General features: G+C 43.6%; 1 protein-coding gene across 1 annotated transcript in view; it reads left to right on the forward strand.

Annotated features, from left to right (window-relative positions):
• Positions 1-9,262: 9,262 nt before the first annotated feature.
• The window catches only part of PROSER2 (proline and serine rich 2), a 28,897-nt gene continuing 16,430 nt past the window's right edge, over positions 9,263-21,729 (forward strand). The window contains exons 1-2 of the mRNA XM_006208857.4: positions 9,263-9,506; positions 21,373-21,592. Of these exons, the coding sequence (XP_006208919.1) occupies positions 21,455-21,592 (138 nt within the window). The 5' untranslated portion in view covers positions 9,263-9,506; positions 21,373-21,454. The remainder of the gene's footprint in view (positions 9,507-21,372; positions 21,593-21,729) is intronic.

Below are 21,729 nucleotides of genomic sequence, written 5' to 3' on the forward strand. Positions count from 1 at the left end.
AAGCCACAGGAAAATTCTTGTGTGTAACCTGAATATTCTTAATGCACCAAAAGGAGCTTATTATTTAAAGGCATCTTTTAGTGAAAGCATGTATGAAATGAAAAATTATTTGGCCATCTTAGAAACGTCTCCAACATTTGGGATTTCTTAACATGCTGTTTTAACACAGTGTAAGTCAGAATGGCTGGCTATTTCCCAAGCCCTCGACTGATTAAGCCAGATGACTCCTTAATAGCATATACAGTGCATGTAGCTCGAGAGTCAGACCTCCCTTGCTTACACTAGTCAGTTCATGAGTCTACACAGGCCTGTTCCTCTCCAGAGCTCGTAAGCACGTCTTCCCAGGAGAGGAAGGGGAAGGGAAAGCCAAGGAAAATTAAATAAGTTAACTTTGCTATTTTTAGTCAAAGTGGGAAATGAGCGGATGGAAGACAAAACTCAAAACCAGTTACGGAGTTGTCTGGATATCAATTACCCCTGCTACCCTCCAGCAGCATCTGGAAAGCCGGCAGATTCAGGCGCCCCACTGGGAAGCTTTGTTCTGCCGTCACAACGCAGGCTTTGCAGGCGGGGGTGCTCTGCTCTGCCCAGGAGAGTCAGAGTGAAGGCACCTGTGTCCCCTCCCTGGCCAGCTCTGCCCCTCACCTGCAGGGTCATGAATCTATTTTTGTCACCCTTCTCAGTCTGACTAAGGGCTTCCAAATAAAGCTGAAGGAAGCCTGTACCATCCCCCCTTCTGTGTTTGGCCTGAATGTCGGGCTTTGGTCTACATTGCAGGAGATGGTGCTTTAGGGATGTGAGGCTCACTAGGGATTTGTCGGTTTGGATTTCTTTGCTATAGGGAAGCACACAGTCTTTTCATAAGTATAAGATAGCACCTCGTATTCGGCATTCAGTACTTCTTTACAGGCAGGGCACTTCAGGAAAAAGTTTTGATGCTTCCCATTGAAATAATGGCTTTAAATAAAAATTCTCACCCTTTAGGCTGAAAAGCAGTTGCTATTTTTTTGTCATCCCCATAGCCCCCTTCTTAGTACCTCCTCAGCTGACCTTACTCAGATAAATATTTAATAAGGTGAGATTTCCACATTTCTAATGAGATTTCCACGTCTCTAATGTTTATTACTACTCCTGAAATGCGCATAAAGTTGTCCTTTCCCCCAGTGCTAATTTAATAACCTTGAAAATAGTTGACAGTGTGAACACAAACCCCTTAATTGGCTTTGTAGAGAGAAAATGCATGAAAAAATGATAGCACAGACACATGAACGGCAGCCCTGGCGAAAGGCAGAGGGCACTGGACTAGAATGACCATTTTGCCACTGACTACCTGAATGAGATTGAGCAAAGTCACTGAATCCTTCTGAGTCCCCAGTTTCCCCATCTGTAAAATGGGAAGAATCACGCCTTCTGTCGAGAGGATTAAATGATGTGAATGGGATTTGCCAATGATGAAATGGTATAAAGATATAAGGGTTATTATTATTTATTCCTCTGAAATGTGAGGAAAAGGGGCTCCTGGCCTTTTAATGAGCTTAAAAAAGAAGGTCAGGGTCTGAGAGAGATTATGAGCCCAAAAGATGAGGGCTTAACACTTAGCATGATAAACACATGTGTCTGGTCCCACAAGGATGCTAGCATGTGTGAAGAACGGGCACCTGCTGCCACAGGCCAACGTCTTGTTTACAAAGATTCTATAATCCAAGCGTCTCCATGGCCTCTGACTTCCTGAGGTCACTGTTTCACTTAACACCAAAATGAAACGGCTTCTGCAGTCATAGCAGCCAAATCTACAACACTCTGGCCTATTTCTCTAACGTACCCTAGAGCCGAGGGGTTACTTTCTTATTCACACTGTCGCCAATTTCCCGGCTGTCCTCTGACTCCAAACCACTAAGTCCAGACCTGCTTTAACTGCCCTCGTTTCCTGAAATCAGGGGATGTGACTCTTTTCAGTCCTCCAAAGAGCTCCTGGGGGTGTGCTGCAGGGGGAACCGCCACACAATTTGCAGACACTTCAACTCTAACATCAGACATTGCTCCTCTGCTCTAGCAAAGTCCTGTCACTTCCCACATAGAGAATATTTTATATCTACATCTCTTCAAACACTCTGGTTTCTGCCATGTTTCTAGCTAGCCTTTCCCACGCCCCCCTGACGCTTCCATTTGCAACCCCCTTCTTGAGATGCCAGTGGATTACTTCTATTTCTGTATCACACAGAATGATTGAACTTTATTCATTCTTTTGGTCTACACTTCTCCCAATGCAAGCATTCTAAGGAGAGAGGCTCACCTGTCACAACCCAACAGGGATGATGGATGGATGAATGAATGTAATGAATTTAAATTTAATGAGTTGCCAAGCAAATGATTCAAAGCAAGGTTTTCAACCACAACCAGAGGGGCCACTCACCTTGTTAAATGAAATGAATAACTCCCAGAGGTGGAAATTGTTCAGGTCATCATGGAAATCATATTTGAGGGCGAGGTGATGAGCTGATGAGTGCCTTTGCCTAAAGAGAGCAGTGTGAACTCTGCTGAAGACTCAACTTTGGGAAGAATACTTGTATTTGATGGATGGTCCAAGCTGCCAGAAGCTGGGATGAGAACTCAGAGAAGACAGCTTTAGAATAGTTTGTGGGAATAGAGCCCGGACAGGAAGGGTTTAGGAAATGAATGGGTGGTGAAAGGGTGAAGGTGGTAAATATGTCCAACCTGCTGCATTCGTATGGGAGTCATTTTCAAAATTAGTCCGCATTTTGAGAAAAAGAACTCTATTCCTGTAGCTGGTTTACACATGGTTCTCAACTTGTTGGGGGCCTAAGCCCAGAATGATTTCACTGCTGTCAGCATCTGTCCCCAGCTGATCTCCGTCAAATTCCCATTTCCCACAGAGAACTGGTGCCTCAGTGACCAGACTGGCCAGAATTAACAATTTCCCTAACATTTGTGGTTATTAGACCAGTTGTATTTTTGTATTTAAGATTCAATTCTAACTACTAAATGACAACAACAAAGAAAATAACAAGTGTTGGTGAAGATGTGGAGAAATTGGAACCACCGTCCTTGTGCTGGTGGGCATGTACCATGGCGCAGCCACTGTGGAAGCCAGTCTGGCGGGTCCTCAAAAAAGTAAACATGGAATCACCATATGATTCAGCAATTCCACATCTGGGCAAATAGCTAAAATCATTGAAAGCAGGGAGTAGGACAGATCTGGGGGCACCCATGTTCACAGCAGCATTATTCACAATCGCCAAAGTGTGGAAACAATCTAAGGGCCCAGCCACAGTAGGATGGATAAACAAGGCGTGGTATGGACATACAATGGAATATTACTGAACCATGAAAAGGAAGGAAACTTTAATACATGTTAATATATGGACGAACTTGAAAACATGCTAAGTGAAAGAAGCCAGACACCAGAGGACAAATACTGTCCGATTCCATCATGTGAGGTACCTAGAGTCATCAAAACCATCCAGACAGAAAGTAGAAGGGTGGGTGCCAGGGGCTGGGGGGTGAGAAACGGGGGTTAGTATGGGGACACAGGTTCAGTCTGGGATCATGAGGGGGACTGTCGTGGGTGGACAGAAAGGGAATACAGCCTCCCTCCACTCCCCCGTAGCGGGGAGGGAACAGCCTCCCACCATGAATACTAACTGCATCCTTGCAAAGCTTAGGACCTTCAAGCCTCTGCTTATTTTGGGAATGCAGCTGGGGGAGCAGTTAGTGGCAGGGCCAGTTTGGACGTGTTAACTGTCAGTAAGTCCTGAGAAGGTGGTTACTTCCTGGTGACTTCTTGAGTTTGGAATGCAAGAGATGATAAGCATTTTGGTCCTCGGAGCAATTTTATGACAAGAGGGGAAGAAAGATCCCACAACATGCTATTACTCATAGTGAATGGTAGTGTTTGGTGTGATTTCCCTTTTCTTTTCCTACTGTGATTCCTTGTAAAAGGGGTGTTTTTTTTTAATGCTATTTAACAATCTAGAAATTGAAATAAAATATTTTAAACTTACTGAAGTATTATCAGTTTGGTTTTATCCATCCTCCACTCCACCAGTATTGCAATTTGGAAATACAATTGAGACCCAGTGCCTGAGAGCCCAGTCACATCCAGATGGCCCTGACAGGAACTGAATTACTGAGTCTGTAAAGCTGGGGGACAGACCTGGACCCCACTAAGTGGTCACCTACCCTGCTCGGTGATTCCTCTGTGCAACTTTCTGACTGGAACAGTAGGTGAAGTGCTCCCTTGAAATCAGGGAATTAACATCCTCAAGTTCAGGGTCACATCAAAGAGGAGGTTATGTCCTGGGTCACAATGGAAATCAATAGAAAAATGTCGGTCCTCAAACTCAGAGATCTGGTGTAAGGAAATCTCTTAACCGACATGGGTGTATAAGAATTCAGATTAGCAGGAAGGTAACACAATCCACACATGTTAAGTATTTCAACTCACTATACTAACCTCTTCTTCCAAATATGCTACTGCTGTGTCTGTGACACAAACAGAACCAGGTCTCACTGGGTCCCAGCTCTTACCTGAGACCCACCCGAGGCCAGTTTCAGCCGTATGCAAATCTCCTGAAAATAAGGTTCGTTCCAAAAGCAGTCCTGAGGCGCAGAGGTGTCAGTGGAGTTTGTGGGAAGATGGAGAGGGTTAAAGACACTTGCACAGGAAATTTCCCAAGGTTCTCCTTTATGTCTCTCTCTCCCTCAGCAGCTGCCTTATCCTCCATCTCCCCAGACCCCACAGGGTCCCAGAGCCACTTCCAAAACCCTGTCGGCTTTGCACACTCCATCTGTGAACCGAAAGCTAGCCCGAGATCGGCAGAAGCAAGACACATTGGCATCTGTCGAATTGCCACCACCTCTACGGCTTATCTCTGGGGGGATGTGGTGCACCCGGCCATTGTTTCATCTACAGAATCACTACTGTCCATCTGGGGATTAATAGATGGTCGGTGATTAACCAGTTTATCACCTGAGTCCTGTCTGCATTGCTGGCCCCTCCAGCCCTCCTGGACCATAAATTCCCTGTGGACAGGCTGCTTATCCATCCTGCTCACTGTTCCATCTCCTAGACCTTACCCTTAGTAACACTTGGCATGTAAGAGACCACGAACAATTTTGGAGTGAAGCACGAATGGGTTCTATACAGTCTCTTTTCCTGCTGGGACCTCAGTCACTTGGCAGGTCCCAAAGCTTGAATGAACGGCGCTTGCCCACCAGGGAACTTTCAAGAGCCTTGCTTCTCTTTCAGAACTCTTATCGTTGAGTTTAGAGACAACTTATTTACCATTTTCTTCCACATTTGTTTCTTCCACCTGTATTTCCCCTTCAGAATAGTGACCAGCAAGACAGACAAGGTGGCATATCAGCTACTTGCTTCCAGTAATTATGGAACCACTTCACTGTCAACTTTGTCAAGTTTTTCTTGAAATTCATCACCAAAAAATCCTCCAGGTGGTAATTTCCTCATCTGTAGAATAATTATTTTCTGTTTTGAATCAAGAAATTCCCCTAGCAAGTCATCCTTGAAGTACACCAGCCTCCTTCTATTCCTTCTTTCTGGCCTCTACCAAATATTTGGCAAATGTTTGATAAAAGACAGACTTTATGCAATGCATTTATTGTTGCAAAAAATTTTTATTAGTCTGTACTGATTTATAAAAGTAATATAGAGACACAACAGAAAATTTGGAACATATACAATACTACAAATAAGAATCACATAATCACAGCCAGAAAGAGTAACATATATACTTGCAATATCTGTAGCTGAAATAATAATTTACATACAATTTTGTGATGTTCTCTGCCCCCCCCACTCAACAATATATTTAGGTATTTTCTTGTGTTCATGAAAGATTCCTCATTTTTAATAGCTGCATAATAGTTCACTTAAATTTCCCCCTAATTTTTTTATTTTTTTGGTTGTTTCTAATTTTCTGACATTATGAAAAGGGAGAAAGTATTCATCTTTATGGACAAATCTTTGTGCTCATTTTGCATTATTTCTGTAGAATCCCTAGATATGAAATTATTGGATCAAAATACACAAAGATTTTTAAGGGTCTTGAAATATTTCACAAAATAGCTTTCCAGTGAAGTTGTATCATTTTATATTCCTAATAATACTAATATATAAAATTGTCCATTTCATGGCATTCCTGCCAGTACTGAACACTAGAACTGAAGAAAAATATTTTCTAATTTAATAAGTGCAATATTACATATTATTTTACTTTTCTATTTTTTAAATTTACTAGATAACCCAAATACTTTTAAATATAATTACACACACAGAGTGAATCACTAACCATTTTTATATTCTCTTTGAGGAAATTTTCCCACTGAGTTATTGGTGTTCTTATCAATGTGTGTGCACTCTTACATTGAGAGTAAAATGAACTGTCAGATTTGTTCTGCATAGTTTTGGGGGATGGTTTTCTTTTTAAATTTTGTTGAGAATATTTTTAGTTTTCATAATTTTAAAACATATGTAATCTAGTCTCCTGGTCATTGGCCTTATGATTTTTTCATTTCTTTCATTCCCCCAACTGAGGTTAAATAAATATTTTCCTAAATTTTCTTCTAGTTTTAAAATTCTTTTTCTCAAGTCCATTTATCTTGAATCCTGTCCCTTTTTCATTTATTTTAGATGACTCCTTGATCACATATTGAAATCTACCCTGTTCCAACACTAGCTTTTTCTGGTTTATCTATTCCATTTTATTATCTGTATCACTCAATATCTGCTAATGTTCTATTATGATATTTTTAATTATCATTATACTATTTTTAAATAATAAACAGCACAATTTACCATATTTTTCTTCATTTTCATAATTTTCTTAACTCTTCTCATCTGCTACTTGTTCAGGTAAACTTTAAAATAATTTTGTTTTAGCCTCAGAAGGTAGATGTTAATAGCTTCATTGTACAGTTAAGGAACCAAGTCTCAAAAGGATAAATAGCTGAAGATAATACATCTTCTAAGTGGAAAGTCATGTCTTTTGACATCTCCCCTTTCAGCTCTAAAATGCTATAATTTTTTAGTAAAGAAAACTCAAGAAATGTACTTGTAACTGTGCTTCCTCCTTTCCTGTTTACCTCCCTCTCACGGCCATTACAGATACTGCAGCTTCTCAAGTCAATTTTAAACAGTAATTAATTTTTATATAATAAAAAACATACGTTTAGCTTACATTTTTAAAGTTCATTTTAAATTTTTTAATTTACACGAAGTTAATAAGAATAACAGACTAATATTCGGGGTTGTGTATCACCAACATTTTCTTAGCAAAGACCAGCTTCAGAAGACATTTAGTAAAAGGTCACGTGAATGCAAAGTAAAGTTTTGTCAATTTCATGGGTTTTCTTTTAAAGTAGTAACAGTAGCATGTCCAAAGACCCTCCAGATGGTTTCTTTGTTCTTCTTTTCTCCCTTGATGTTATCTAAGGACTTTCAGGAATAACAATCTTTAAATTCCCCCTCTACGCTGTTGCTTGTTTTCTTACCTCTCTTGATGTCCTTTCTCACCTTCTAGTGTCTTTGGGTCTGCTCAGCCGGCACAACGGTACCTGGACAGGGGTGTGATGGGGGCTGGAAGTCAGCCTGTGCTCACATACTCACGCTGGGCCCTGGCCAGGTGTGCACCAGCCCCCGAGGAACAGCCAGACACCTGCTTGCAATTCCCACAAAGATCCCTGATGAGCTCACAGGGCTGGCCGCATCCCTCACGGCCTTCGTTGAAACCTCAGGCTCATTTTCTGCCCTGTTCATTGTCTACCCACCCCCACCCCCTTTTCCTGCCTTTCTTTTTTCCCCTTCTTCCTTCCTAACCCCATCATACTTCAATTTCTTCTTCATTATCTGCTCTTCACCTGGAATAAGAGATACCATGGAAAATTTAACTTTTACACACAAGAAAATGTGTCTATTAAAAATTTTTTTTTAATTTTTAAATAAACTTAAAAAAAAAAACAAACCTAAGCTAAACATATGTTTATACATCATAAAAGCTTAACCAAGCAAAAAGAACACTACGAAAAAGGAAAAAAAAAATTCTGGGAAGCACTTGTTTTAACAACATCTTTTTTTTCTTTATCTGAGTTTCTGAAAGACGGGGGCTACCTATCTTACTTTTCAGCCCTGGATATTAAACATTATTTAACTTTTACTAAGCTGATTCATGATACACGAACTGGTGTTTAACACAATATGGAACAAAATTTAAGAGGGAAAAAAAAACCACATGAACAGAAACCTTAGGCCCATTATTCAACAAGGATTAGGGACTGACAGAATTGATTCTTTCCTGGATTTGGTTCAAAAAGAGGAGGATAATAATACTTGCCTAATTAACTAGCAACTGGAGTAGATTAAAGTGCTTTGTAAACATTAATTAAAGATGCAGGAGTTAGATGAGGCCAGAGTTATTAGTGAAAAAGTTGTCTTCCCTTTAATCAGGTATCTCTTCCCCAGGAAGGGCAAAGAAATGACGTAAGGACGAAGGAATTGGGGCTCAGCCCTGAGTGCTGCGGGTGACTCAGTCATTCTGTGCAACCAACTACTTCCTTCCTTAGTTTTCTGTAAAATGGGAATAAGCACAAAGAGTACTTTGAAAAGGAGTGTAATAGTGTCTGCTATTTGAGTACATCCCCAGCCGTAGAATTAATAAAATCCCATAACTCTTTGCTTTCTCCCTTCGTACAGAGTGGTTCCACCCCACGGAAACACTGGTAATACTAACTTCCACCAACTTAATACAGCCTTCCACAACCAGCTATTAACCTCTGGCTATTTCCACGGTGATAAGAAAATGGCACCAAGCAATGGGGTCAAAAACCTCTTGCACAAGTTTCTTTGCCTCTCTGAACCTCAATTTTCCTCCTCTGCAAAATGGGGATAAGAAATCAGGGCATTGTTCCAAGGATTAAATTGAATGTGTGTGTGTTAAACGCCTTGTCTGAGGGTAACAAGTATTCTGATATGTGGTAGTTATTATTATCCTTAAATAGAAAATAACCTCTCAAAACTAACTATAGGAGGGGAAAAAATGTCCTGTCTCATTCAGAGCTTCAAAAGCAAATCCCTATTTTTTCTCCGAGTGTGTAACTCGGAGTTGGGGTAGGGGTTTGTTCAGGTCCTCCCCAGTTCAAACTTGGCACTGACAGCGACGACCCCTGCGAGAGGCGGCCTCGGGGCCCCGCCGGCGCGGGGGCCTGTCCCTTTAAATGCCCCGGGCGCGCGCCGTGTGAGTCGGGGTGGCGGGGAGCGCGCGGCGGGGCGGCCCGGGAGGATCGGCCAGGCGCGCGCCAGGCGGACCGACCAGCCGGCAGCGCAAGGGCTCGGCTCCGGGTCGCGGTCCAGGTGGGCGCCTGCGGTCCCGGGGAGGGGGCTCCTGCCGAGTGAGTGCGGACTTCTGGATCCGGCCAGGGGCTTGGAAAACCGGAGGGCATCCTGGCAGCCGAGCCCCTCGCCCGGCACGTCGGTGAGCGGGGCGGCGTTTGGAGCGGGGCGGGGAAGGCTTGGGTCCAGGTGGGGAAGGAAGACCCCCTTTTCCGGTTCGCCGGCTGCCTGCACTTTCCACGCGTCCCTGCCAGTGCCCTCCCGGCAGGAGCCTCCTCCTGCGCTCTCCTGCGCATCCGCGTCGCGATCGTCCCCTGGAAGTTAGGAAGGACTCCGGCGCCGCCCGAGGGGCCATCGTCCACCCGGTGGCCTCCCACCTGGGAAAGCCGGTGCCTCCTTTGGGATTGCGGGGATTCGCGTGCACCGTGGCTCCGAGGAGGTGGGGAGGACACGTCGCGCTCTGACTTTGAGGCTGTCCCGGCGGGGGACGCTCTGTGGTCCGTGGCGCGTTTCTGGCTTTGCGCGCAGAACTGTCTGGGTTGTCCCAACACCCCTGTCCTGTCCTGTCCTGTCCTGTGCTGTCCCCATCGCCCTCTCCGCAGCCCCGCTTGCCGCCGCACCGCTCTAGCTCCCGGGGCGCTGTGTCCCTTCCACCGCGGAGAGGAGGGCGGGAGCCTCATATTGGAAGGAGGTGGCCGAAGCCACCTGTTAAACCTGGGTCCTGTGCGAGGTGACCAGATTTTCGTCCCCGCCCCCACTCCCCAACCCCCTACCCCCAACAGGTCACCGAATCACGCGGGAACGTGTAGGATCTGCCACTGAGCTGGGGCAGGAGGGATTGAAAAATAGAGAAGACGATGTGGCCAATGTGATGCAATTTAACAAAAGGCAATAAAACAAACTGCAGTATTTCTCCAAGGCTTTGAAAGTTTCCCAGTATTGTTTGAAGGAGTCTAAATTTAAGCATCTAGGCTTTTTTTTTTTTTTAAACCGCAGGAACTAACCCCAGAAAACATTTAACTCTTTGCCAGGACCTACTTGGTGCACAGCGAAAACCTAAAAGTGAATAAAGGAAAATGATTTTTGTGTCTTTCCCCGCCTAAACAGAATAGAACGTCCAGGTCTGTTGCTGGAGATTGTAGGAAGAAGGTTTCTCTGGCTCCAGTTTTAATGGAGAACAATTTTTTTTTAAAGATCTGTATTTCTTAAAGTTATAGAAACACCAAACCAGGTATAAATGTAAACATGAGGAAGATGGTCGCAGGAAAACCTAAGTTAATTAAATATGCTTTTCTGCTTCATTTTATTTAATCTTTTAAGCACTACGTTCTTAGTGCTCTAGCATGCACTGAAAAGTCTGCCCTCAAAGCTCCATGTCTGAATGTTACAGATTGTTTTTCTAGGTGGAGGAGGTATTTTGGTTCACGAGGCCAATGTGGAAATACAAACAAATGCCCTATTTACTTGGGACTGGGTGGGAAGGGTGGGAGTTGTCTAAAATCTCTCTTGCCAGACTTGACACTGTATGTATGGAATCTTGTGTATTTTCTTGCTCAGACCAGTAACAGCCGTTTGTAAGGGACTGTGTATATGTCTAGGTAACAGGGCTTCAGGGCTTTTTTTTTGGAGAAATTTTGGATGCTGATAATTTAAAAGTAACACATTTTCTCCATTACTAGAAATCAGAAAGCCAAGATCAGATAATTTCGAGAAGGCTGGAAAGAGAGAGATGCTTTTAAGAAAATGTGTGGGTGTTTCACTCCAGGATAGGGGGTGCTGGGGGAGGATTTGCCTGCCTTAGTGCAGGCTCTGCGTGTTCATTAACTCGTTCAGCAATGTTTGCCAGCTTGCCTGACCGCCTACAACGTGCTGAGCACGGAACTAGTCATGGGGCACACAAACACATCTAGGTAACAGCCACACGGCCCAAACTGATTAAAACCAGATCAAGTAAGCCTTCACTGGGAGCTGAAGATACACCTGGCCCCGGTTCCAATGTTCTCAGACACCTAAGGAGCCCATGGGTGGCACTGTGTGTTGATTGTCAAGATCATCTCAAGTAACTACAAGAGATAGAATGAGCCTTGACGCCCGAGGAGAGACAGGGGAAAGGCTTGGGTGGAGCAGAGCTGAGAACCAGGCATCCTCTGGAACAAGAGTTCAAGAGCATCTTAGCCACTCGGCTGTGGGTCGGCCGCCAGGGATGCCGGGGGATCCCAGGAGCATCCCAGAGCCTGAGCCTCCCCTGCGAGGTGCCCTCCCTGGGGAAGGGCAGCTTTTCATTTCAGTTTCCACTGACCTCTCTGGTGGCAGTGCTGGTGGCTTCACAGCCGCCTGCGTGTCCTCAGGAGGATGGGCCCGGTGACTCTACGCCTGGAACACTGCAGCTTTCCCCTCCTGAATCTGGGCTAATCCGCTGGGCTCCGGAGAACGGCCGCTGTTCTCAGGGACACAGTGGGATCAGGACGCTGCGATCACCGATCACCGGTAGCAGCCTCAGTAGGGAACCCTCATGACCTGCCCTTCTCAGTAACACCACTGTCCCCCTCCTAGAGCCGCAGCATTAATCTTGAATCCTGTTTTGAGAAAGTAGGTGCTGGGTTTATAATCCGAGCTATAGGGATCAGTGGTAAAGGAATGTGTAGGGTACAGCATTCTGGCTTATTGGACAGGGGTGTGATAGCTCCTTGTTAATACGTATCTTCAGACTGGATATTACAGCGGCCCTCCCACTGGGTCGACTGGTTCTCTTAATTCTTTTTAATTGTGGTAAAATACACATAACATTAAATTTGTCATTTTAGAGTGTAAAATCAGTGGCATTAAGTACAGTCACATATGTGTTTGAGAAGAATGTGTTTTCTTTCATTTCTGTTCTGTGGAGGTCTACAGATGTCTGTTAAATGAACCTTATTAACTGCATTATTGCTCACTAACTTTGTGTCTACGGAACATGTCAGTAATTGAGAGGTATATTGAAAGATCCCACTATAATGGGGTCTTTGTCAGTATCTCCTTGTACTTGAACTAAAAAGTATTCTGAGACCATTTGTTTATACAACTTTCTATTTTAATATTTTGAGCTAAAATATTCTGAGACTACTTGTATTTACAACTTTCTACTTTAATATCCAGCAATATATATTTGTAAATTTATATTGTTAGATATGCAATATCTAATAGGAATTGAACTTTTATCATTATATAGTTATTTTTATCACGAACGAGGATTTTTGCCCTAAAATCTGTTTTGCCTGATGCAGTACAGCTGGAAGGGATTTTTTCGTTGTTGCTGCTCTTGATAGTTGCTTAATGTATCTTTTCCTATTATTTAAAAATTTCTTTCAAATAGTTTTACTGCTGTAAAATTGACATTCAATAAACTGCACATATTTAAAGTGTAAAAAAAAAAAAGAAAAATCCATTCATAATGTTTTGCAATCATCACCACTATCTAGTTCCAGAACTTTTTCATCACCCCTAAAGGAAACTCCTTACCCATTAAGCATTCACTCCCTATTCCTGCCCTGCTCCAGTCCCTGGCAACCACTAATCTGCTTTCTGTCTCTGTGGATTTGCCTTCTTGGATATTTCATATCAATAGAATCATACAGTACCTGGTCTTTTGTGTCTGGCTTCTTTGACTTAACAATGCTCTCAGGATTCATCCATGTTGTAGCACGTCAGTTCTTCACTCCTTTTCATGGCTGAATAACATTCCATTATGTGGCTGTATCACAGTTCACTTATCCATTCATCACCTCATGACATTTGGGCTGTTGCCACCTTTTGGTTATTGTGAGTAGCGACGTTAGGAGGAACCACCAAACTTCTCCACAGTAGCTGCACCATGTTACATTCCCACTAGCAGTGTTTGAGTGTTCCGGTTTCTCCACATTCTCACCGACACCTGTTATTTTCCGTGTTCTTCTTTTTATTGCCATCCCAGTGGGCATGAAGTGGTGTCCCAAGGTGTTGATTTGCATTTCCCTAATGACCAGTAAGGATGAGCATCTTTTCATGGGCTTGTTGGCCACTTCCCGGTATTCTTTGGAGAAATAGGGCTTGGTTTGAATAATCCACTCCTTCTCAAACCTTCGTTTTGTTGCTTTTGTTTGGCTTCTTTTTCTGCTTTCTCTTGCAGGCCTCTGCTGTTCCTCCCAGAGGCTAGCTGTCTGACTAGTGCTTTGAAATATTTGATATTCCATCTATTTTAGTTATTGATCCAAAGGCCAGAGCTGTTCATTTATTCATTCAGCTGTATTTGTAGTCTGGGCACCTGCCGTGTGCTGATCACTCAGTAGCCACTGGAGGTATAAACATGTGCTTCTCTTTGGATGTTTGCAGATTACACTTTATTTTTTATTTTAAAATTATTATTATTTTTAAATTAACCGATCAATAGAGCCTGGCATAGGGGAAAAGAGCAGTACTTAACTCTCGCCACTTCAGGTTTCAACACCAGCTGTGTACCCGGCAGGTTCTCCACTTGACCTTTCTGGACCTTGGTTTCCTGGTCTGTAAAATTGGGGGCAGGACTAAGCGACTTCTCAGGCCCTCTCAGACCATGAAGCTGGAGATTATAGATGAATGAGTCACCTCAGCTCTTCTTTACAAACCTAATTCTGTGAGTGTATGTAAAATAGTTTATTTTGTACAACTTATAAAGGAATTATCTTGTGTGAAGGAAAGATGCCTGTGTTTTCTTTCTTTCTTTCTTTCTTTTTTTCTTTCTTTCTTTCTTTCTTTCTTTCTTTCTTTCTTTCTTTCTAATTAAGTGTAGTTGATTTACAATGTTGTGTGAGTTTCAGGTGTACAGCAAGGTGATTCAGTTCTGTATGTATTTTTCAGATTCTTTTCCATTGTACATTATTATAAGATATTGAATATTTTTCCCTGTGCTATACAGTAAATCTTTGTTCTTTATCTATTTTATATATAGTAGTATATATCTGTTAATCCCAAACTCTTAATTTATCCCTTCCCCCTTTCCCATTTGATAACCATAAGTTTGTTTTCTATGTCTGTGAGTTTGTTTCTGTTTTGTGAATAAGTTCATTTGTATCATTTTTTTAGATATCACATATAAGTGATAGCATATAATATTTCTCTTTCTCTGTCTGACTTATTTCATTCGATATAATAATCTCTAGGCCTATCCATGTTGCTATAAATAGCATTATTTTATTCTTTTTTATGGCTGAGTAATATTCCATTGTGTGTATATATACACATAAAACATCATCTTTTTCCAGTCATCTGTTGATGGACACTTAGATTGCTTCCCTGTCTTGGCTATTATAAATAGTGCTGCTATGAACATTGGGGTGCATGTATCTTTTCAAATTACAGTTTTGTCTTTTCTGCCTATATGCCCAGGAATGCAATTGCTGGAGTACATGGTAACACTGGTTTTAGTTTTTTAAGGATTCTGTGCTCTTTCATACTAAACAGGTGAATTTGGTTTGTTGCTCTTTTCCAAAATGGCACATTTGGTATTTTCTGGGAAGATACAGAGGGCTTGAAGAGCTTACATGAACATTTAAGTTCCCACTGTGCTGGGCACGACTAGGAATACAGAGGTCAGGAATTGTGGCCCTCGCCTTTGAGAAACTTGGGATCTGGTAACAGAGATCAAATGTCAAGTAGGAGCTGGTCTCAGAGGCCTGCCAGTCTTCGGGGAGCGGAGGACAGAGGGGCCCCGTCTTGCGGTGGTGTCCGTCACCTATTGGAGGCTGTCACGTTGGAGCCAGGCCAACAAGGGCAGGAGAGTGGAAAGTCAGAATGGTGGACCGGGGCTTCGCTTATCATGCCGAAGCATTTGGCCTTGAGTTTGGGGACACTAACCATCGACCGGTGGTGAGTGACGTGTGTTCTGGCTCTGCCGTGGAGGAGATGTCTGTACACCAAGGCAGTGACTTGAAGTCGAGCGAGGTGTTGAGGGTTAAGGAAGGGAGGAGAGAAAGATGAAGGTGGAGATAAAATGGTACAAACAAGGGGCTGGCTCTGAAAATGTCCTACGTCCCATAGAAGTTCTGCTGCAGAAAAAGTTTAAAAAAAAACATTGTTCTGGAGTGGAAAGCCAAGGCCTAAATCCAGCTCTTTCTGACCTCAGTTTTGTCCTCCACACACACCAGGGAACCGTTTAATTTGTTGCCTGAGCTCCTGCTAATACGGGCAGCATCCCTTCGCCAGTCAGATTGACTGTGAGGTGGACACGAGTGTGGGATGCTCTTTCCCCTTGTTGGTTCCCCTTGGGATTTCAGAGGTCTCTTCTGAGGAAAAACATTTTGGTCTCTATATGTAATAAAGCCATACTTCAACAGAGACTCCCTTTCAGGGAACACTTCATTTTTTTACAATGTTAGTTATCGACTCAATTCCAAAACTGCTAGGTTAACCGTATAAGATTACTGGTATTCAACTGCTTTTGACCCATGCAAGTAGCAGCTTCCTATGATTCAAATCTCCTAGCTGAGGGCCAGATGTTAGACCCTTCCCTTCTCAACCACTGGAAGAATGTCGTTGGGGGAACTTGACAATTCACATGAACATGCAGCGTGTTAAATATTGTGCTCCCTGGCTAATTCTCATGTTAGTCTTGTTTTTTGTTTGTTTGTCTGTTTTCCAAGGTGGGTGAGGTGTATGGGTCTGACCGCTTCAGTAGCCAAGAGGCCTTTGTTAAATTTGGAGTGAACTTGAGTCATTATCAAATTCCACTACTGAGCTGCTTACGGTGCTGAGTTTTCTCCCAGGGAGGCTGACAGGCAGTCCTTGAGAGGCCGATGTTGGCATCAGCTTCAGGGTTGGTCAGAGTCGTCCAGTTTTTTCAGCATTTGGTTGTCCCCATATGCCTTGAAAAATGCCAAAGCCTCCTCATCTCTTCCCCTCTACTGAAACTGGGGTATGAGTTTGTGCTCAAGGCCTGGATTTGCAGGGACTGACTTGAGTACTTTCTTACTGGTTCCAGGAGGCATCTAGGAAGAGCCTGGGGAGAAGGGAGCCTCTGCAGATGCCCCTACGGGGAAGATGGGGTTAAGAGTTGGACGCAGTGGGTCGACCCAGCAGGTCTTGAGGGAGCGTGGCTCCCCTCAGGCTTGGACTTAAATCTGTTCAACCTGAGATAAGAAATGTAAATCAGACTTCGACTTCCGGTCCAACCAGGTGGTTGTAAATACCAGGGCTACATGAACATGCTTGAAGTCAGCTTTACTTTCGCTGTGAGGAGGAATGAAATACTCCGCTAAGAATTGAGCTCCTCAGAAGAAAAAGAAAAGTGCATTATGAAACAATAAGATATAATTGTTACATCCAAGTAAGAAGGTCTACGTTTTGAGGAGCACCTAGCGGGTGCTCTGGTAATGTTTGCTGAATAAATAAAGGGAAAGTACACACACTTGTTTAACAAAAGAAGAACAACTTAAACTGGGATTTTTCCTTTGTTTTTTTTTTTTTAATATTTGCTAAGCAATCCAGAAATGCCATAGGCATGTAGAATGTCAAGTAAAAAAAAAACAAAAACAAGCTAAGATGGGGATAGCTCAGTGGTAGAGTGAGTGCTTAGCATGCACAAGGTCCTGAGTTCAATCCCCAGTACCTCCTCTGAAAACAAATAAATAAACCTAAACCTCCTTCCCACAAAACAAAAAATATTTTTTATAATGCAATAATAAATAACATATTGAAGGAGAGGGTGGAGCTCAGTGGTAGAGCACATGCTTAGCATGCACAAGGTGCTGGGTTCAGTCCCCAGTACCTCCATTAATAATAATAAAAAACCTAACTACCCCCCCCAAAATTTTTAAAAATAAAAAATTTTTTTAATAAAAATAAAAATGAGCTAAGGATAAAAATGTGAAGTATCTATCTTTGCAAACATTTCATCAGATGGAACTGGATTTTCTTGTTGATACTTTTGTGTTTGCCTCCTCTTGGGTCGTTACCTTTTGTTACTAGTAACTAAACTCAGATACAGTCAAGGTTATTTTCAGGTGAGGGTGTTATGCTGGGCAAGTCTGATGTCTGAATCTTCTGTTCAGGGATAGTAAACTGGTGATAGGAAACTTCTTCCCCTGGGGCCTGTGAACCACCTCGCTGGGCGAGGCCTCCAGTGTGAACGCGTTTGCTTCCGTGTAGGTGAATTCCTTACTTTCATATGGTGCGCGGCCGTAAGTAAGCTAATTACTGCCTCCCATTCATGCTTGAAACTTCACAATTGAGTCAGTCTGAAACCAACCTTGTTTTTTTACATTGTTCAATAAGAGGTTTTTCTGAAAACAAAAACAAAAACAAAACCCTAAATAAAACATGGTAATTCTTTTGGAGAAGTAAAATTACTAGCCTTTTAAGTGTTTAATTGTAGGTAATATCCTTGAGTGCCAGTTAAGAATGTAAGGTCTTAAATTCTTACAGAAGACATTTTCAGAAGTGGGGAAAAAAACCCAGTTCCGAGAAAAAGGAGCAGCATAGGAAAAGGACGCTAAACCATTGACCACGTCATCTGTTCAAAACTCCAGAACAAAACTAAGTCTCTACCCTCAGCCATCCCAGCAACAACCAGCCTCTACCTGAAAAGGATTTTCCTTTGACCTTCTGTGCTGGGATCCAGTCCTAGTTTGCTAGTCTGCTCAGTGAATGTTTTTGGAAGCATTCTTTTCTTTCCAAGGCATTTTTTTTCCCCTTGACATTGAGAAAGGGCCCAAACTAAAGAAGAGTTACTCCATATTTACTTCAGCTGTTGATTTGTGCATTGGCCCTTTTTGAAGTTAGTGTTGGTCATGGCTACACCTGTAGATGTGCAAGTGTGTGCATCTGTACTGGTCCTTATCCCAAGTTAATAGTAGGAAGCATTACTGGTTTAGTGTGTCCAATGTTATTGGGGCCAACTTTTTAACAGATTCATTATTCATGTTTAAAGTTACTCCCCTCCTGGTCCACATTTGCCCTTGATTGGAATCCATAGGTTGACGGAGAGTAATTTCAAGGCTTTGGTTGGCACAGGGAATATAGCCAGTAGCCATAATAGATGTAAATGGACTATAATCTATAAAATTTTTGAATCACCGTGTTGTATACCTGAAACTAATATAATATTGTAAATCAACTGTACTTCAATTTAAAAAAAAATAGAAAGGTATTTCTATTTCTAAAAACTCTCCATCTAACTCTTGTCTTCCTTTTACCCCCACCCCTCACACCTAACAATTGTTCTTGACCTTTGTGTCCTTCCAGAATTTCTTTATGCATACGACAGCAGAGGCACATATGCATTCTTATTCTGTAATTCCCCATTTTTACACAAAGCGTGGTGTTTCATATATAGTCCTAGACTTTGTGGGTTTTGCTCAGTAAGATACTTGGAGACGTTTACTCATCAGCACACAGCTTTCTCGTTCTTTTTACAGCTGATTAGTATTCAGGTGTGTGGAGGTACCATAATTTACTTAACCACTATTTATTTAAAAGTAAAGAATGTATTTTAACACTTAGGTTACTTTCAGGGGTTTTTGTTGTTGTTGTTGTTGTTGTTGTCATAAACTATCTTGCAATGTTACTAGTAGATGCTGAGAAACAAACGGGAAGGCCAGGAGAATCAACAGAGCGCCGACCAATGGCTCACATGCCCCTCCCATGGTGTTAGCGTGTCATGACTCCTTAGCGAGCTTGCTCTACGCCCTTGGAAGAAATTGGGTTTTTTTCATCTACGGGGCCTTCTTAGTCTGACCAAAGTCTCCCTTTTCATGAAGTGGACTGTTTGCAGACATAAACAGTGAGCCCTTGACTGAGCAAGGAGACTAAGGCTTCTGAGGTGGTAAAGACCTCACAGACTCACGGCTCTGGCCCCTCTGCCCAGTGTGTGTGGTCCGGCTCCTTGACCTCACGGTGTCCCCTTTCCACGACAGACCTTTGCCCTCCTGCTTAGACAACCTCTCTCCACCGTGGCCCTCTGCAGATTCTGTAGTTTTGGTTCCTGGGGAACGAGGACGTGGAGCTCCTGGTCCCCCTTCCTCAAGAGATGAAAGAAGATTGACAACTTGAGCCTGTGAAGGACCCTGAACCAATGTTTTCACTTTCTCCCCCACAAGCTCTGCCCTCTGGAGAACTCTGCTTCGCTTCCGTCGAATGACTACAGGTTACGGTGTCAGAGGAGCTTCTACAATAATAGCACAAGACAAAGCTGTGCCCTGGAAGGGTGTGGTTGTCACCGCCCTCCGGCCACATGGAGGGCCCCACGTGCTCCTGTGTGCAGGCCTGGAGCAACGTTCCACATCCTGTCCCTCCACTGGCGGGTCCTTCCTTGGCGGTGAATCAGCGCAGCCCTTGACCTCCCGCCTTTCCTCCCACTGTGTGTGGGGAGGACTTTCTGCCCCACCTTACCTCCTTCCCTCGGAGCCCCCTGGACTGACTGAGTTCAGGAATGAAGAAGAGCTGAGTCACTGGGTAGGAATCTGCAGAGCAGAGGGAGCCTCAGAGTCAGCCTGTCTCCTTTGTATGTCCCGTCCCCAGGGCCCCCACGATGGAGCTGTGACACCTCCATCTGTCTACCTGCCATCAGCATGCTTAGTGTGTCCACTGTATGTGTGTGTGTGTACACTAGATTCTCACTAGGCACTGAATGTATTAGAGCAAAACTTGGGAGCATTCCACCACAGATATCTGAGCATCTCGGCTGCATACTGTTGGCCACGTGGACAGTTTATTATAAAGTCTATATATTGTTTAGGCTTTCTTACTATTAAACAAGTTGTAAAACTTTTAACATTTTCTTAAGTCTTTTTGTTACCATTTGGAATCCTGGCCACTTTCCAAAGGTATGGGCACTTAGACCCCTCCATTCCGTAGCCGCTTCTGACCTGGGCTGGTTCCCCTGGGACGGGCCGAGCAGTGGCGTGAGGAGTAGGTTTTTTGTTCGCCTGTTCCAGCGGCTTCAGGATTTCTCTGAGATTGCACAGTAATCTTGGGAGTCTTAAATGGCGAGGCCCTCCCAGAGGTGCTCAGCGCTACCTGAGCTTTCTCTGTGGATGGTTGTGTTTCTATTAAAAATGAATACACATGCGAGGGCTAATGCACACACACACACATGCACACCAGAGTGTACCTGTGGTGGTTGTAGCCCACCTGCTCCGCAGTATTGTTACTCGTAAGGCATCTTGGCCGCGCTGACCTCTAGGAGGAAGTGAGCATCCATCTCTTCGTTTGCCGCAGCGTCAGGTCTGATGTAATGAATGGACAGGAGGCTTATTCCCTCATTCTCTATGTCTTCTTTGGTTTTCTAGGAGGTTTTGTTGAACTCAGTGTCTGTGGTTGAGGGGCTGAGCTGAATTTCCTGCTCCAACAGACAGAGGACTGTATGAGGCTAAGGGGCTGGGAAGGGACAGTTTCAGTGTCTTTGTTCCTGAAAGTGAAAACATGAACTTCCTGATGGTATTTACCGATGGGACCTTGGCACCTTAGGTAGACATTGCAGTAGCTTCACAGCCTCCAGTGAGTCCGGAATCTCAGAAATGTCAGCCAGACTTCTATTAGTAACTTATCAGCTCTTGTCACTTCTGCTCAACTCTGAACTTTATCAAAGCTGGGAAAGGAACCATAATGTTGTGGTCGTGGGGTCTGAGGCAGAAAAGACTAGAATGTATCCATTTTTCTGCTGATAAGCAGCACAGGGAAACTCTAAGTGGGGTGGGGCTTGACCCTAAGTATAGACCCTAAGAGCCAAGGAAGGTGCCAGAACATTATTTCTTCAAATTTTCAGCACTAAAGTAATTTTCAGTACACCCATCTTTACTTAAAAATACTTCTTACATCTTCATAATGGAGAAGGAGATAAAGGGAAAATGGAAATGAGCATCAGTAAACAAGTTGGTTTAGGGGGTCCTAATTATCTTAGTCTCAGCAGTCGGGGCTGTGTGCCAGCCGACTCTAACTTGTGGTGCCCGTTCGTCTTGGGGGAATAAGGCTTTCGCTGTCTGGGCTCACTGACCCTTGTCACCTTGTGCTTCTTCCTCCAGAGGGGACCTACGACTTGGGCATGAGACACCGGCCCCTTCCCCACTTCCTGTGATCACACCAACGCCCAGGGTTACTGTGGGAATGCCTGTCCATCACCAGAAATCAGACTCGTGGGAGATGGACCCTGACTTGTCGCCCAGCTGCAGGCTCAGGGACCTGAGCAGAGGGAGCAGCCTGGAGAGTCGAACCAGCAGCTCGCGTTCCAGGAGCCTCACTCTGGTGAGTGACCGTTCCTTCAGCACTCGGTGTGCATGAATGTTGGCTGCCTCTGCCTTCCTGTTGGGAATATCTTAGAACATCCTTTGGGGTAACTAGCTTGACATTTTTGGAATACTGGCTTTGAGGAGCGGCACTTC

This window comes from Vicugna pacos, chromosome 35, assembly GCF_048564905.1.
Source record: "Vicugna pacos chromosome 35, VicPac4, whole genome shotgun sequence".
NCBI lineage: Eukaryota > Metazoa > Chordata > Mammalia > Artiodactyla > Camelidae > Vicugna > Vicugna pacos.